This window comes from Tympanuchus pallidicinctus, unplaced genomic scaffold, assembly GCF_026119805.1.
Source record: "Tympanuchus pallidicinctus isolate F22 unplaced genomic scaffold, pur_lepc_1.0 scaffold31, whole genome shotgun sequence".
Taxonomy (NCBI): Eukaryota; Metazoa; Chordata; class Aves; order Galliformes; family Phasianidae; genus Tympanuchus; species Tympanuchus pallidicinctus.
The window spans coordinates 15,870,352-15,889,297 of NW_026294749.1; the positions used below are offsets into that span (position 1 = coordinate 15,870,352).

At 38.4% G+C, this 18,946-nt stretch overlaps 1 protein-coding gene across 2 annotated transcripts in view; it reads left to right on the forward strand.

The window, feature by feature from the left end:
- Positions 1 to 18,946, forward strand: part of CUL1 (cullin 1) — a 46,483-nt gene that overhangs the window by 495 nt on the left and 27,042 nt on the right. For both annotated transcript variants that reach the window (XM_052697672.1, XM_052697673.1), the window contains exons 2-3: positions 9,942 to 10,234; positions 18,715 to 18,889. In XM_052697672.1, coding sequence (XP_052553632.1) covers positions 10,095 to 10,234; positions 18,715 to 18,889 — 315 coding nt within the window. In that variant the 5' untranslated portion in view covers positions 9,942 to 10,094. The remainder of the gene's footprint in view (positions 1 to 9,941; positions 10,235 to 18,714; positions 18,890 to 18,946) is intronic.

The following is an 18,946-nucleotide window of genomic DNA, read 5'->3' on the forward strand; positions in this document are numbered from 1 at the left end:
CGTCCCGAGGCCGGCCCAGCCTCCCTCCCTCCCGCCGCCCAGCCCTTCCCTTGCCGGCACGTGGCCTGGACCCGGTCGTTGCTCCAGCTTTACGTCTCTCTCAGATACTGGCCCTTCTTCTCGGAGCCCCGCACCTCCCCTGCCCTCCCGTCGGCCCAAGGACTGCGCGCCCAGGCCATGTTCGTCCTAGGCCTCTTCTATTCTATCCTGAGGCTCCTGGAGCTTTTCCCGTAGCCTGTCTCGTCGCCAGTGTTAGTTTGCCTGTCTTCGCTTCTCCTTTACCTGCTCCGTGTGGCTTTCACCCTGTTGTCTCCATCGCAAAGCTCTAGTGGCTCTCAGGTTTGAATGGGACCTACGTGGTTGTAGCTAAATTTCTGTGTGTCTCCCAACCCCATACCATCGTCTCTTAAAGTATTTATTTCTGTTTTTCTCATCTTCCCCAGCTTTCTCTCTATCAAAAAGTGTGCTGTGACTCAGGCTTTCCCTTGCAGCTCCCTTCTGCCATGTTCCCAGGGAGAGGTTCCCCCTCAGGTAACCTCTTACCTGATTGTTTGTGCACTGCCTCCATTCAGAGATGGCTAGTCCTGCATTTTTTTTTTGTCACTGCAGCTAATCACCTTCTTTGTCTTCTGGTAACTTTGCTGCTGAAAGCTGTGTCCTTACTGGGATTCTTTCTCAGTCCTTCTTGTTTCCTTTTCAAGCTATATTTCTTAATCGCCATCATTCCCTTATGACGTTTCCTGTTTTAGCTTTCTTCATCCCAGTAACTATTTCCTTTACCGTGTTGGTTGTTTTTTTGTTTGTTTGTTTTTGTTTCTTGCCCTTCTGATTTTACTTTCTTGTCTTAAAAATCTTCTTTGTTATCTCACCTCTTTTCCCTTGACATATTCCTTTCCTCTGTAGGCTCACCTGCTGTCTCCTGCTGTGTTCAAGTTCTCCAGCTGTGCCTTTGACAAGAAAGGAATGTGAGCTTAGTTTATCTTTAAGCATTAGGAGGTTACAGATTATTTACTTGTTTCGCCTTATTTTGTTTTCATTTGTTTGTTACTGACTTCCTTAATAACCTTTTGTCAATAAATGCTTTCATATATGATCAATTTAATATATGCTTAACCCGTTGCTAGTCTAGGAAAAGAAATTCCAGCTCAGACCATCCTCTTAGTCCTGCCAAAAGGTTTTCGTGGGGAGCAGGAATACCTAGTGGCTGTGTGACTTAAATTACGCTGAACACTCATAATGCTGTATTGTTGTAATACTTCAAGTTGGTACTTAGAAGATACAGAGTGGGTTTAGGATGCATTAGCTTTGAGGAAGTAGTAAGAAACTTCTTTGGTGCATGGTGTTTACTCCAGATATGCAGATCGCAGAGCTGCTGCAGTTCTGTCATTTGGTGGTTAGGAGTGTGTTGCGCTGGCACTTGGTGTCTGCGGGTGACTGCTGTAGTCTTTTCCCTCTGCTTTGTGGCTTCTCTTGTTTCTCAGGAGTTGCTGCCAAATCTCTTGCGTCTGTCTTACTTTGGTTCTTAAGATTATGAGACGTAACTGATCTTACTGTGATGTATTTGAGTATGATTTAAACACTAAATATGGCTGTCCTGTGGCAGTGTGGGGAATACATTGAATCTGGAGAGTAATTTCTGCACTGAACTTCAGAATCCGAGTTTGGTGTCTAATTTTGACAACTTGGTCTTTCTCAACTAAGCGACAACTCCTCAGTGCAACAGAACAGGGCTTCTGAGCGGACGTACTCCTCTGGAGGAAACCTTTTCATTTGTCTGTTCTATACTGAGAATAGTTTACAGTTTGGGCACCTGAATTGGGCATACACGTTTCACTGCTGGACTGACAAAATGATTGTGCTGGCTTAACTAAATTATCCTCCTTTCACTATAGTCCTTTTTCCACTGCATGAGAATATTTCATTGCATTTCTATAAAGCATTGAAATTAATTTAAGCTATGTTGATGCATTCGGGTACTGATCTGAGGTGGCTTTTTTGAATTTGACTTATTCTCCATCGTGGTGTAATGTAGGGTATTCTAGCTGTACTGTTAGGGAGATAATAGCGGGTACTTTGAAAAAGTTATCTCAAGAATTCTGCTTAAAAAAGTGTTTTCTTACAGTTTGTACGTTAAGATCTGTGAGTAATGTTAACTTCCTCAAGCAGTGTATGGTTCTACGTAGTTACACGTATCTCAGTAGGGCCCAATTTAATGATGAGCCGCATACCGGGAGCCAGTCGTTATGTAAGTTGGTTATACGTGAAGTTTCTCTGGCATTCAAACTTAATATTTTTTACAAATTTTCCTAGTGGTTAAAGTATTTTCAAAGATGTTTCACTTACACTTGTTTTAACGTCACAAATGTGCGTTACTGCTGTGAAGATTTGGAACTGTCAGTATAGGATAGATGAGTGCTGATGCACATTGTGCTATATTGTGCTTTTTAACCAGCATTTTCCAATTTGCTGAGGGCAGGAGTGGGTTAGGTAAGGTAGCTGGGTGGTGGTTCTGCCTTTGTACTCACTGTGCCGCCTTAACTTGGTGTGTGTGAGGAAGCAAGCAAGTTACACCCTGTATAGGGTGTAAACTTAAATCTTTATTATTGGTGCTGACACCGTTGAGTCCCCCTTGCTCGTTAAAGTGGGATTTTCCTTAAGGAAAAGACAAACGTAAGAAAATTCAGTGCGTGGAAAGCTCCAGAGAATCATTGAGCTTGTATATTTTTTTCTGTTTTTTGTATGTATATATATTTTTAAAGTAAGTATTTGTTGTGAAAAATGGAGGTTTTTCAATGGAGGAACTACCACAGATTGGCTACTGATTGCTTTACAGCACAGTTGGGACCTCTTACAGACTGAATTAAGTAATGAAGTAGCAAATTTGCCCAGCTCTGATACGCAGTTATGTAGTGCTGTAACTTAGAACCTTACTGTAGTGTAACTGAGGCATTGGAACGTAGTTAGATTTCAGAACTTTTTGCATTGTGAGTAATTAGCTGTATGAGGTTCACCCTGCTTTTCTCTGTAATTTAAGCTTAATTCCATATGTAAGTTTTTCATTTCATCCAGTGTCACAGCATTGTAGACTTTGGAATTTTGTCTAAAAATAAAAAATCTGGGAAGTTTGTCTAAGGTTTGGAGGACTTAATTGGGGAGGACAGAGGTGGAGGGGCGAAGAGGGATTATAGAAAACTGTTTTTGTTGGGTGCTTTTCTTTCTGTCTTGCTTTTCGTGATAGTAATACCATGAGCAAATGTTATGAGGAGTCAAGGGAGAAACTTCATATACAATTGAAGATGCTTATTGAAAAATTGCATTTTCTTAAGAAAGCAGACTGTTCTTTTACTATCTAGGCTTTCAGAGATAACAGAATTTTGATAATAAACGTGGGTGTGCCATCACTAGTAGGAGAAGTGAAACGCAAAGACAAACATGCTTAAGTAAATTGATTAAAATGGATTTTGTTAGGTGCAGGCTTAGCTTTAAGACCTAATGGTGTGGGATAATAAGGGCTTAGGTGTGGCTGTTAGAGATGTGCATCAGTTTCAACTTCGCTTAAGATGTTAAGATGTTTCACTTTTGTACCAGTCTTGCCACTTGCAGCTATTGGAGATTAAAAGTGATTAAAAACTAGCTGAAATTTAGCTGAAATGATACAAATCTCTTTTTGTGCAGTATAAATTCCTTGCTGTAAGATTGTGCTTTCACAGTTTAGACATCTTAGTTGGACCAGAAAAAATCTCACGTGAATCCTGATTTAGACTTCAATGAGGCTGCTCTCTTACGAAAGTACCAAGATGGAAGATGCTGTGAAATTAGTATGCTGCTGGGAGGAGATTCTAGTCAGGGCTGACTGACGCTTGTAAACATCAGTACTGTTTAGAGATAGGAATCACTAGTCTCCAAGAGCAGTGTAGAAAGTTTCAGTGGAAACGTTACTACAAGTGAAAATTGCTTTTTATGTTTAACAGGTCAGTATGAATTTGTGTGTGTTGGTGCACTGAATGGTGCTGTGATGCAAAGTGATTTGTGCTGACACTTAGAGAATTGAATGTTCAAACACAGCCAGCAGGAGCAGGGAGGAGATTGTCTTCCTGTGTGCAGCTCTGGTGAGGCCACATCTTGTGTTCTGGGTTCATTTTTGGGCTCCTCACTACAAGAAAGACATTGAGGCCCTGGAGTATGCTCAGAGAAGGGCAGCAAAGCTGGTCAAGGGTCTGGAACATAAGCCTTATGAGGGAGGAGCTGAAGGAACTGGGATTGTCTAGTCTGGAGAAAAAGAGGCTCGGGGGAGATCTTAGTTGTAGAGAGTGCTACCTGAAAGGAGGTTGTAGTGAAATGAGCATCTTTTCCCAGGTAACTGGCAGCAGTACAACATGTAATGATTTGAAGTTGTGCCAGGGGAGGTTCTGGTTGGACATTAGGAAAAACATCATCTCTAAAGGACTGGTCAGGCCTTGGAACGGGCTACCTAGGGAAGAGGTTGAGTAACTGTCCCCGGAGCTCTTCAGGACACGTGCATGTCCTGAAGTACTAAGGAACATGGTACTAAGGAACGCAGTTTATTGGGCAGCATTGCTGGTAGGTGGACAGTTGGACTAGATGATCTTAGAGGTCTTTTCCAGCCTTAATGATTCTGTGATACTGTGACTGAAGTGAACTGTAAAACAAGACCAAAATTTTCTTGGTGTAGACCTGTAGGATCAGTGTTCTAACCCACTAAATTGGTAAGTGGGTAAACTGGTAAGGGCTTTTAGAAATTTTTTTCTCTGTAAGAATTGATCTTTCAGGATAAGTAGGGTCCCTAAGCCAGCTGAGGATATTTCGGTTTCCAGAGTGTACTGTGTTCATTCTTGCTAAATCAAATGCAGTATGATTCCCCGCTTTTACTACTGCTGAACTTGCTTTTTAAGAAAAGCAAGGTTCATTGTTCTGCCTTCTGCTTGGCATATCATGTATCTGCCGTTGTGCTTTCACAACTGGCTCTCCCTCGTTTTCATCAGCTCCACCTTCCTTGCTAATTCAGTAGATGCACCTTGGTCAGTTTTGTTCACCCAGCCATGAGTTGGTTTTGTTTTAAATTCAGGTTGTATCCATTTGTATTTTAAGTCACAGAGCAGGAGTGCAGATAAACAGTTTCTGAGGGTCGTCTTTTTTGTCAAAGCCTTCTCACTTCTCTTCAGCGTGCTCATATCTTGACTTGATTCTCTGCACTCAGTATTTTCTTCATGTCAGCTGCCTTCATTTTTCCATGTGCAAGAGCTGAAAACAATCAGTATTTTAAGAAACTATAAGACTTATCACTGCACACTCAGTTTAAAACAAATGAAAAAACAATGATAAAACACCCTGTGTCTTGTTTGCAACACAAAAAGATGTGAGATTTCAAATTAGAGAAAGCGTTCACTTCAGAAATATACTTGTGTTAGGGATGTGGTCTCTTATTTACAAAGTTGATGTCAGTACAGTAAGACTACTATGAAACTTTTCTTAGTAGATCATTAGTGTTTACGAAAGTTTACTTCAGCTTCCAGTGGAGAAGACTGTGTAGATGTACCAGGAAAATTTACCTTGTCTGGACTTAGCCTTTGTTTATGAGGCAGCACTTGTTCATTTTGCACTAGCTGTTGCATTTCTGTACTGAGATTCCTGTCATTAGCTGCAGGAACTGTTTGCTCTAGCAAGATACGGGTAAAGCTGAAAACAAGAAGCCATGGAACAGTGTTGAGAATCAGTAAAAGAATAAGCAGAGAGAGGTAAAAAAGCATCACACTGAAACTTTATGCTCTCAGGTACTGTCATCTTTTGGAAAAATCCTTGAAATTAGGCATGCAAGTTAAAACCATGCCAGTTAAAAAAAGGCTTTTAGTGAGCACAGTTATGCATAACTTAAGAACATGTGAAAACTGCAATTTCCCATTACTTCCTTGTTTTGCTTAAGTGTTTAAATTCATCTGTATTTTTATATCTTTCTATCTATGAGAAATAACTTTTGTTTTTCCAGTTGGCAGCTTAGTCATTGGTGCATGAATGAAGGTAGAAGGGTGTTCTGGTAGAGCTGCAGGTACTGCCCGTCGGAGTGGCACCTCGCCGAAAGAAGGCAGGAGTCAGCTCAAGTTTTAGAGCTCGTTAGGTAAGATAAGGCAAACTAGGAACTGTTCAAACTGTACACCACTGAGCATAGCTGGGTATTGAAGTACTGTCAAATTTAGCAAGGAATATTTCTCTTCTGGTTTGATATAATTTGTTGCGATTTTTGAATAACTTTTTTTATAAAACAGTAGTTGTGGATTCATTCTGATGGAATGTGGTGGAAATAAATGCCTACTATAGGCAGATTCTCTAGGTTTTGATTAGTTACATGTTTGTGCTGTGTGAAGTGTATGCTTGCTTGTTTGCTTCTAGTTTTGCTGTAAGGACGAGGTCATTTTACGTGAGTAAACTGGCTATACAGTTTAGTGACCTAGAACGCTTCTGGACAGAAACCTCAGTGCTATAAAATGTTGTGTAATGGACTGTGGCTCAACTAAGCTATGTTCGGTTGGAGTTTTGAATTCATAATGATAACCTCACTTAAACTTAGGTGGTAATAATTAATTTGGAGGCATGTGATTATAGAAAGTGTCTTAGAAATCATAAATGACTAGTGCAAGTGATTACAGGGGCAAAATAGAATTCTTTCTTCTGCCTCTTTCCACCCCTTAAGAAATAAATGTGCTAGAGTGGAGGCTGTATCCTTTAGGATTTGTGAGATTTGAGAACTTGAACAAAAAATTTTACAAAAAAAAAAACACCCACGGAAGTAAAAAGTGAAAGAGAATTTTTAAGTTGTCCTCCATCCTGCCCAAGCTAATACTTGTAGCTCTGTAATGTTGTAAATTGCATCTTGTGGATTAGCTGGCAGTGGAAGAAGGTGTGTTGTTCTTGGCTCTCTTCATTGACGTGCCTTTCCTAAAGATGTTTCTGCATGACTTGAGAAATCTTAGACTGTTTTATATCTATAGAGCTGCCTGTAATTGGTAAGTGGGGATATGCGAAGAGTAAATAGACTTACTAGGTTATGAGACTCCGGGAGCCAAATGCTGATAGCCTCTTTAAGAGTTGCTGATTGCCAAGTACAAGAGGTCTGTTGAAATTCTTGATCAGACTTGCTGAAATACAGGAGAGTGGGAGGAAATAAGATCAAGAACAATAACAACAACAGAAAAAAATCTCCCACATCCAACCCAACAAAAACAAGGCTCCCTGGGATCTTGATCATTTGGGAAAAGCCTGCAAGTTTTTAGTGGGTCAAGAAATGAGCAGCTTCAAATTCCATCTGTAATTATTTATACAGATACAGAAGTAAACTGTCTTAACCACTTATTTCCAGACTATAGTTTTTATGAGAGAAGAGTGCATTGGCTGTATAGCTGTGAAGGCAGAAGTTGTATTGGGACGTCAAAATAAAGTAGTAGTTCTACTATATGATTGGAGACACTGTAAATCAGGCAGATTTCGGTGTGCTTGTCATATGATTCCAGAAAATTTACTCTCTATAGAGCCTATCCAACGTGCATGTTATTTTCCTCGTAAGGGATAGCTAAAAGAAATACAGCTTGTTATTAAAAGGTCAGTAAAACTCAAGCGACTGTTTTCAAGTGAGATCTGATGCCTTGCATGTGAGCTGTGTTCCACCCTGGGTAATGGAAAGGAGAGGGAGTAGCACATCTCTCTGTTCTGAAGTTTTGGGAGAAGTACAAGAACTGCTCTGAAAGCAGTGCCTCCTGTTTTATTATGTTGGCCCACAACATCTACCAGCTTATTTTGGTGTATGTCAGTAGAGGATGAAACTTCCTGACAACATTCCATTGTATTTTGGCAGCAGTAGGGCAGTGTGATGGAATGGCATCCTTGAGAGGGTTATTGTAATGGTTTTAGCGCCTTCTCTTAGCTAATTATGGGATTAGTCTTTTTTTGTGAACTTTTATGCATTGACTAAGTATTTTGTAGGAGTTGGGAAAAATGTTTATGTATTTGTTTATTTTTCTTCACATATGTAGTATTTATTTTTACTAAACTACATCAAATTCGAGGCTGTTTACTTCTTACAGATAAGTAGGAGTAATGGTCAGTCACTTTGTATGGGTACTGATAGAGTAATATATAGGTTCATGACTGTCATTTTTTGCTTACGTGGAGAGTTGAAGTAGTACCAGAATTTAAAAGTTGATTTTCTTGGATTCTAGAGATGAAATTAATTTGCTTGCTTCCTCTTACAGCGCAATAGGATTGTAGGACTACTAGGACTTAGTCCAAGCTTGTGGGTGTGTAAATGCCCTTCAAACTGTGCCTGAAGAAGACCAAATAGCCGCTCTTTTACCTTTGAACTTGCTGGCTTTCATTGCAAAGCTGTGAAATTCCTTCATCATTACTTCTGTAGCACCCTTGTTTAGGACATTAAATATGAATAGGATACGATTTGTTTTACGCTTCAGCATGGTGCATTGTTCCAGTGTGTCTTTATTATTAGTTTGAAATAATTGTAGAAACGCAAAGTGGAGTGTTATGTACCCTTTATAGGTTATATATTGCTTTTGTTCCTGTTTTTTCTCCCCATAATTTTCCAAGTAATCGTTGCTCATGTAAAAGAAAAATTAGCTTTAGAAACAGATTGAAATGAGACAGTACTTGTTGCACAGATTGATGTAATGGAAATACTTTTAAATGTTGTCTTTTTTTACTTTGAAATGAGGTTTGAATGCTTAGAGATGATGGATAGTAAAGGCCTATGAGGTTTGTTAGCTTCTGTGTTACTGTGGAAAGGCTGATTCTTTGATTGAAAAACCTAAATGTTGTCACCCCTTCCCAGCCCTCCCCCACCTGTAATTTGCAAGGGGTCGTGCAGGGAGGGTATAAGGTAATATCGACCCTTGAAAACTGTGTGAAATCTCAAGTGGAGTGTGTATACTCTAGAAGTGGCTGTGACAAAGAACAGACGTCAAATTTTAGACCCTGGAAGAACATCTTCACATTGCACAGCGAAGAGATGAAAACAAATAGTAAGGTTTATCAGGTTTCAGTGTGCCTGTCTTTGAAATTACAAAACACTGCACGTGATCCTGGCAGGTGCCGGCTCCATTATCGTAAGGCACTATTTCTTTCTCTTTATCGTAATAATGTTTCACAGCAGATGGTCTGTAATGTCAGTTGATCCTTATTTATTACAAGTTGGTTACTTGTTAATTTTTTTTACCACGTTAACTGCTTTGACACCTAGGGGAATCTCCTAATTCTGCATTGCTAATTCTAATTGCTGCAGAGGAGGACTTCTATAAAAGCAAATCTTTATTTTATGCACTCAATTAGTTTTCTTTGCATGTTCTCTTGCTCATACAAGTACGTCAGGAAAGTGATGTTCATTGACGTAACATAGAAATTCACATAGGCATGCATTTTCCAGATAAAAGTTCTTCCTAAAATACCTTGGATTTTAAGATTACCTGTGATAGAACTTCAAATCTGGAAAGGTTTAGTGATAAAAGAAGAAAAATAACGATACTTAATATCTTCTGGTTGTCTTAGATAACCACCATGATGTTTGTTAAAGCTGTGAGTTCTAACTAAACGTTGAGCTGAGTGAAGCACTAGGGTTTCCTTGTTGTATAGAAAGGAAACACTTGTTAGTAGGATACTATCTGCTACTTGGAACAGTTGCTTCTATTTTCTTACTAGCATTAGGTTTTTACTGTCAGCAGCAGTGATAGAGCTATGTTCAGACTTTGGGCAGATCTGGACACTAATAGTCATATTTTATAGCACAATGATAAACTGCAGAATTGTTTCTTCTACTTCAGATCTCGTAATGGATTTCTTATCTGTGTGAATTATACCATTGATTTTCTCCTTTCCTCTAGCAGAATGTTTTGTAATATAAACTTTTTTCTTTTTTTCTCATGCAGATTATCTTCGTGGGAAACATCGCTGTTTGCATATAAAGAATCTCTTGCTGAGTTACTGCAACTGAGTGTAGAATGTTACTTTACTTGTGATTCTGATGGAGGAATAACCAGATCTCGGGCTGCTGCACTGGAAGACCTTACAGGAAATAAAAAATGTCATCTAATAGGAGTCAGAACCCACACGGACTTAAACAAATTGGTCTTGACCAGATATGGGACGACCTAAGAGCTGGAATTCAACAGGTTTACACCAGACAAAGCATGGCAAAATCCAGATATATGGAACTCTACACGTATCCTACTGTCTAAGTCAATTAATACTTTCATTGTTAGTATAAGATAGGGGTTGTTTTTTTTATATATTTAAACTCAAAGTTGCTTTGTATTTGACTTAGTCACTTCTAGGAATATAATTTTATTTTGAAAATTAGCCTGTTCTGTTTAATTTGTCTGGCAAATAAGCCGAAACAATCTGTTGTCTGAAAAACTGTAATGTTGTATACGTCTGAGTTTCAGATCTGATTATGATCATCTTTGACAGAACAGATATTTAAAGTGATTCTATTAATAAGTCTAATTTTTGAGTCAATGATACAGTGAAAGAAACAGAAAAAAATTTCTCCCTTTTTATGTTAGTTTTTGTCATTATGCTATGGATCTTATTTGCAGTCATGTCTGGTTACCTTGAAAATTTCTCTTCCTTAACCTCAGAATAGTACTTTATTCTGAGTTGGTTTTATAATGTTCCAGCTACTTTGGGGATGTGCAATGGATTTATCTTGAATTTCTAGCTTGACTCTAAGAACTGTTGAAATTTTCCATCATCTCCCATGCTGGGAACTGTTGCTATCTGTGTTTACTAAGCTACTATTTGGAAGATTACGAGCAACTTGTTTCTGTCAGGTAATGTGTAAAGGCCTTTAATCACTAATTTTAAGAATTGTACCTCTCTTTGTTTTACAGCTTCAGTGTTTGACTTCCAAACTTTGTTTGGAAACTGAGTAATCCTACTTTTTTGCCCTGTTGAGGAAGACATATATAAATGGATTTGATGAGGAACCACAGTAAGATAAAACTTCTCACCAGACCTGTTCTGCATCTGTTGGTCAGTGTTTGCTTTACAAACCTATAATATAGCAGAGTAAGTGCTCCTTAAAGAGATTATAGCACAGTCAAGCATGTAGACAACTACGATTAAAGAAACAATAATTGAATAGATTTCCTCTCTTGCTTCAAGCAACTCTGATATTTTTCTTATTTTTTGCGGTTTTTTGTATAGATTATTATTCTGATACATAAAACCATGTTCAAAGCTTTTTTGGTACATATTTGGAATTGCACATAAAGTTTTAGTCACTGTTAATTTATTCAAAAAGACAAGCTTTGAGGCTATGAGGTAATTGGATCTGTGATTCTGTGAGCTTTGTAAGAAGACAGAAGTTGGTTTTCTGTACATGTGATTACATGATCAGAATGGTTACAGAGTCTTATCTGTACCTGCCGACACCGTGCTCCTAAGGAGGAAATAAACCTTGAACACTGAGCATCCAGATTACTTCTTTAGTTGAGATAAGAAGATGGAATATCATTTGGTTTAGGATCAGCACTTTTCTAAGACTTGAGGTGACGGATTCCTTGTGGTGCTAGTAGTGGTATTGTTCTTGACCAAGGGAAAGAAATCTACAAAGTCTGAAAAGCTTCATACATAATGCAACGTTGGAACGCCTCCTATTTTATTGTTTTGGTCCGCAGGATCAGTGGCATGTGTTAGTATGGCAGTAGAGGCTGAAACTTCCTGACAGTATTCCGTTGTATTTTGTTGATCTGTGGCAAATGGCAGTCGGAGGGGCAGTCTGACAGAATGGCATCTGATTGGAAACTGTGTATGAAGTAAAGGTGTCATAGAATTCTTCCACATAGAAAAACTGGCAGCCATTGACACTTGTGGACTCTTGCTGAACAGCAGTGCAGTCTATGCAGTGGATGTTGGTATGGTGAGTTGGTGGCTGGTACGTTTCAGCAGTGCTGATGGGGAATTTTTAGGAGCCTGCCATGCAGACTCTTGTTCATAGCTGGTGAAAGTGCATCGTTAATGGTGATGATTATGTTGAAAAGTAGTGTTTTGTAGCTGAGAATGTGCTCTATCAAATAGCGTTATTATGCTCTTGTAGTTTCCATGGAAGCAAATGAGCATTACTTTCGAGGTGACCTACATAGTTAGTATTCTGTTATTCTTACTACATTTGCCTTTTTCTTCTCTACCTGATATTCCCAAATGTTCGTGGGATGAAAAAGAGGTATGTTGCACATTAACTTCTCATTTCCTTCTTGCTGCTGCTTCAAAAGAAGCAGCAGGAAAGGCTGAGCCTGAAAAGTTTAAAGTAAGTTTTGTTTCTTTCATAAGTGAATTTGTTTAGTTTGTAATTCTGGTGGTTGACTTCTATTTGTGGATTAATTTAGTAATATGGTACTTCAGAATATTTGGCACTGATTAGGCTGAGTGTTGAAACAGCTGTGGTGATAAGAATGGAGTTTGCATTCTGTATCAACTGCATACATCCAAAATGGTGCTTTAAAGGTTTCTGCCCTTTTGAATGCCGTGTATGAAACGTTTGCTCATCAACTCCAGTAGATTGATAGACTTATTTTCAGGAGACTCTGACTATGAAAAAACTTGGATTGGAAAGCAAAGCAGATTTGTTTCAGCTGCAGCTGTACTGTCTGAAGACAGTACAGACCCTATTCTTTTTTTTAAAATGTTGGATCGTGCAACACCAACTTTGGAAATTTTGTGGACAGTGTGGTCGTTTCTTCATCCTTCTTTTTTGTCTGCCTGTGCTTTCCCACTGTGTTGTGTTTTCTTTAATTTACTTGTTTTATTTTTTTTTTATTTATTTATTTGGACAAGATATTGCTTCTGAAATAATGTGTTTGATCTCTTTAATTCACAACGGGAGGGTAACCATTCATGTAAGCACAACTGCCCTTACTTCTGTCTGGCCAGAACTGAAATGAGGTGTGCAAGTTTTGTAGTGTGTTTGTTTGTTTGTTGGTTTGTTTTCTGTTGGTTTTTTTTTTTGTTTTTTTTTTTCAAATGAATCTTATATGGAGTTGAGTAGCTCAGACTGCTAGGATGCATATCCAATTTCTTGTCTATTCTCTTTATTTAGAGAGTCTCCTGTGTGAAACACTGGATTCAATCTCTGAGTATGGGTCAGAGCTTGTATTCAAGATGGTATTTTTCTCTTTTTTTTTTTTTCTTGTGGAAATAATACAGGGATTATTCCAAAGGTTTTCTCTATTTGAGAATGCTGGAGAGATGAACCAAGAAAACTTGTTTCTGAATGGTAGTTCGGAAGATCCTTATCCCTAATCTTACTAATCTAGATTAATTTATGCTTCTGATTTCAAGGTGATTTTTTTTTTTTTGTCAGATCAGACCATTACCAAATGTTTCTTAGTACTGTACATATTCATGTGGTTCTCTTTTGCTGTGCCAGAGCACCTCAGCAGCCCTATCTGTTCACCATTGCTTACAAACTTCTGATGAACTGTACTATAATTACATTCTTGTGCATGTTCTTTATTTCCTGTTGAGAATGTACAGTTTCCATTTAGAAAGAAAATTCTTTTAAAATGCTGCTTGCTCTCAAAGATGACTGTTTTCCCCCTGGCCCTCCACAGTTGAAATGAAGTACGTTATTTGGGCGCTTTTCTGTCTCTTACCCAGATAATTAGACCGCTCCTGGTACCAAAGAGCCCAGTAACTCCTGCAGCAATAATGTCTGAAGCTGTGTTATAAGCAAGAGTAGAATTACGTGGCAAGCATCAACTTCATCCAGGAAAGGTAAATAGTACCTAAATAGGTAAATAGAAGATTAACTATATAGCATGTAGCATGGGTTATTGATTATCCATTGCATTAAATATAAGTAATTGTAAGTAAGTATAGAAGATGTAAGTAAGCATATCAAAAAAGGTTATTGTGATGTGTCTTTTGAAGTAGTTATTTCATCTCAGATGTTAGCAAAAAGAAAAACCTTAAGTGATGGTATAGTGTATTAACATTTTAAATATGCCAGATGACTTAGGGTAATCTCCCCATTCATAAAATAGAATACTAAATATATTCAACTTGTTCTTACCAGTGGATAGTCAGTACCAGTTAAACATCCTGCCCAAGCAGCATCAAGTTATTCCCTTAGGAACTATTTGCCAAGGTCTCTGTATGAATCTTTGTCCTAGGTCTTTCACTAGCAATTCTGTCTTTAGTTAGGTTTTTAATAAGCAGAAGTACTGATCACATGGACCTGATAATTACTAGGCAGTACAGCATGGGTTTTTTTCCTCTGAGCAGGCTGTTAGTCTTTCTGCATAGAAAAAGATACCAGCTTGTTTGGACATGCGGTTCTTAAACCTCAGGAAGTGTTCCTTTTGAGATGCCTTCATTCAAAGCCATTCTTTCATTTCAGTGTTAAATGGTTTGAGGTTACTCTGGATATATCAAAGCAACCTCAGCTGTCTACTATTAGTCCTATTTAAATCCAATACAATGTTTGTTAGCATTTCTACCGGTTAATGCTTATGTGGAATGTGAAGATACAAGTAATGGTATGTATGTATGCTTTTTGAAGGATCTACTACTACTTGTGCAGAAATGCAGATATAACCGCATGGTCTTAGGTATTCTTGTGAAAACTGCTGCTTTGGATTGAAAGAAGTGCAGAGTATATTTATACTAGTGTGATCAGTTCCTTTGATTTTATTCTCTGTGCTGATTGCTTCCATCAATTCTACTTGCTTCTATAGTAACCAAGAATATTCTGTAGAAAACAGACTTCTGTCAATTCAAGAACTTTAAGCCTAAAAACAGCCTCAGTTATGTTGGTTCTTGCGTGTTCAAATAAAGACTGTAGACTTTATATACGTACTTATGTTTGAAAATGCCTTTTTTTTTTCCTTGCATTTCAGTATTTCTCTGCAGTTCTCTTGAGCTTATACCATGTGGAGTGAAACAAAATGTTACCTGCTAGTCTTCAAATAGTTTTTGCTGGAAGTTTCTCAGATCTCAGACGTACATTAACGTATCAGAGGTGTGCCTGAATTCCCATAGTATTCATTTTTATGTATCATTCATTTATGCCTGAATTCTCATAGTAAGTGCATGACTGATTCTGTAGCAGGTCCTGTCATTCTCTGCCTCAGTCCTTCCTTGACTAAAGTGGGAATGGCTTAACAAAGCAGTATTACGTCGTACAAAGACTGAAATGTAGGATTCTTTTTCTTCCTCCTTTTGCTTTGCTTAAGCTCTGTAGGGTATCTGCAAATTTCTGTTACTGAACGGACTTAACACATGTAGAAGAGACTTGCTGATACCTCCCTGAAAAGAATTAACTCTTCTGGTTTTCTGTTTATTTTTGTGAGTTTTTTTCTTTGGTTATTTTGTGGTACTTTGTTTTGTTTTTCCATTGCAACTCCTCAGAAGGTTGAAATTCAACTTGAAAGCACTTATTTTGAAAAGTGATGTGATCTTGACAACCTCATGATTTCAGCAAGTTGCACAGAACTTGATTAATGTGGTTAATAAGCAGTTTAAGTCATGTAGATGTGTCTACTTCTCTTGGAAACTTTAGGTACGCATGAGGTTGTGGTATAAGATTGGATGCATATGTGTTGGAATCATTCTTTTTGAAGAAAATACGTGAAATAATTCTCTTTTTCAATAACTTGTATGCTTCCATTAGAGGTGGTTTTACGGGTATAGAAAACAATATTTTGGTCAAAATTTTCAATTACTTCCTATATATACGTTATTCTTGCATAGCTTTGGAATAATTCACAAAAATACAAATTTTTGACAAGCATAGCCAAATCTGAAACTGTTCTACCCTGACTTACCCTTGAAATGACAGAGTACTCAGCGTGTAGCCAGCTGCTGCTGTTGATTATAATCGAAATAACAAATTTATGCCTAAAACTGATTTTTATATGAAAGGGATTAGAAGCGGCGGTAGAAACTGATTAGGAAGTTGTTTGGCTTTGTTGTTGTTGCATACCTCCTCCTTTTCAAAAGCCTTAACGTAACTGCTCTGCTGTATGGCTTTGTACTATACTATTTCTGCTTTCTCTTCAGTTCCTTTTATTTTTTATTTGTCTGTTTCCCAAGCAGACACTGCAGCTATGCTGATTTTTCACAGCAATATGGAAAAGCTGTTGGGACCCAGCTGCCCCACTTAGAGGGGAATCCATTTAAAAGAAAATAGGAGTTCTGTGTTTACTTAAATTTAGGGACTCTGCTTAAAATTAGGGAGTTCTCTGTACCATCTACACAAAGTCCAAGTGTTTTCCTGTTGTATTACAGAACTGATGCATCTCTCCTATAATTTTTCTTTGCACCTGCTTCTTCAGGAAGAAACTACTGCATGGAGTATTTTAGCATTTTTCTGAGGCAGAAGTTAGTTTAGAGGTGGCATGGCACTCTCAAGCTTCTGTTTTGGCGGTGTACTTGCAGTGCTGCTGAGCGTGTTTCACTTTCCGTGCTGACGAAAGTTCAGAACTGCTCAGCAAATGATGTGGGAAGAGGACGATGGCCAATGTAACGGCAGTCACTTGGCCAGCCCAAATCGATTGTGGTGTGTGTCAGCTCCTGTACTACTGAAAAATCAGGTGGCAAAGATGAGGTGAAGCACTCGGGTGCGTTGTTATGTCAGGATGTTTTCCTTCAATGGAAACGATGATGTGCAGCGCCATGGATTCGTTATGGAACAGTGCTGTGGGGAACACTTCTTTTGACCTGCTCTTTTTAAAGTAAAGGTTGTCAAAAGCAGTGTATGTTGTACTGAAAGTGGTAAAACTGGTTTTTGTATCTGGATGCTTCTTGTGTCACATTTTAAAGAGCTTTAAGGAAAAATAAAGTTCTGAAAGATTTTTCATCTTAATTCACACAGTGCTGTATAAATTTTTAAGCTTCGTTTTGATCTCCCACCTCAAATTTTAATTTAGATAAGTAGATCTAATCTCCTTTTGAATCATAGAATCATAGAATTGCCGTAAGAATGAGGTGGAAGTTAGAGATCAACCTGTTCATCCTCTGGGTGGTTTGCTTGTTTGCTAGTGTAAGCTTGAAGTTAGCAACCAGAAGCCTGAGGAGTGCAATTTCACTGTAGTGTAGGCCATTGGTAAATCAACTTCTCTCCTTGTTGTAGTGTGAGAATCACTACGTGAAAATATCCACAGAAGTATTTCCTAGCAGGTACTTTGCTGCAAGCAGAACTTAGAATCATAGAATCCTTAAGGTTGGAAGGACCAGTGAGATCATCTGGTCCAACCACCAGGCAGTATTTACCAAACCTGTAAGAATTACCCACTGTTGTTTTATTCTTAGGCTTGCTCAAAGCCACTCAGTTTAGGAGAGCTAGGGGAAGGAAGATGCAAGATTCCAGCTGAATGTTTATGAATCAAAGCCCTAAATTCCTTGTGCCACTGTGAAGGGTCTTCCCATATGCAATTCAGAGCATGCTATGTATTTTGAAGCAGTGAGATAAGCCCTGCTTTTCTTCTTTGTGAGAAGAGTGAGTTTTATATCCAGAGAAAAAATTGTACTCTATAACATTACTCTCTTCAGTAGGGAATTCTGAAACAGGAGTGTAGATGGTAAAAGTAGTGGCAGTGCCAGGGAAGTTGAACAAACAAGTAGCTAGGAGCTGAAATAAATCACTTGTTTAGAAGGTTTAGCAGACTGCTCCTTTCAGGTTTATCAAAGACTACAAGCCTCTTTCCCTGGAATGCAGAGTGCACTTGTAAGTGGGAAACTCAGTTTAAAATTCTGTTTTCTATTTTTTTTACAGAAATTGCAAAGAAGTGGATGGTTTCTGAGATTTTTCTGCTTAAGTTTTAGTGTTTAAAAATTAGAAGCAAGTCTGCTGCTTACAATGACTGTGATGCGTCTTATATTGTAGGTTTCTCATTTCCTTGTTTTTAATTGAGCAGATGTCTTTCGTTTTCCTGTCCTGGTCTTTCAGAAGGGAAAGATACAAGTCAAAGCTCAGCAATACTATAATACTATACTGTACTATAGTACTGTACTAATTTCCTAATGTGTGGCATACCGCAGGCAAAGCCTGTCTAGTGGTTAAAGCTTGGCTTGTTAGTTAGAATGGAAGTGAAAACCGTATTAGACCTTGCAGATTACTTACTGCAGTGTTATTCTAACAAGGGGGGCTCACAGAGACAGCTGCCCTCAGGCTCACAACAGAAGTGTAACTGCTTAGCACCTTCGTTCTTGTTGGCTAATAATTTATTGAGTGAATCATCAGAGTAACTTCTTGTAGCATCCAAGTCCATATCCAGTTGAATTTTAGTGTTAGTCTCCTTTTTTGTGGAATGCAGCTTCTTCCACTTGCTTACTTGCATGAAGTGTTGCAAACAATGTGATTTCCACTTACTACTTTGGGATAACGGCAACAAACTGTACTGCTTTGTACAAGACCTGGTGGTCTTGTTAAGTGGAGCATTATGTAAATTCAGGGTTTGTTTCAGTATTTGCTGTAAACTCTGCAGTGTTCTGCGTATTCTGCTACAGGTAATTCTGCTTAAAATTATTTCTCCTAGCTTTGTTTTTATTTTCCATTGGTTAGTGTGTCTTGTAATGTATTATGGTTAGGTCATTTATGACCATATGAAAACAGCTTCTTGAAATTAACATGTTATTGGTTTTTCTTTTTAATTCTTAATAGCTTATACTCACACAGATATTCCTTAACTTCCTTGTTAGTCATGTTTATAACTACTGTACTAGTGTACACCAGTCCAATCAAGCACGAGGAGCTGGAGTACCTCCTTCTAAATCAAAAAAAGGTCAAACACCTGGAGGTGCTCAGTTTGTGGGTTTGGAATTGTACAAACGACTAAAAGAATTCCTGAAGAACTACTTGACGAATCTCCTTAAGGTAAGATATGGAGTGGTATTTGTAGGAAGTTGGGCCGAGTTGAGGAGAAAATTCATA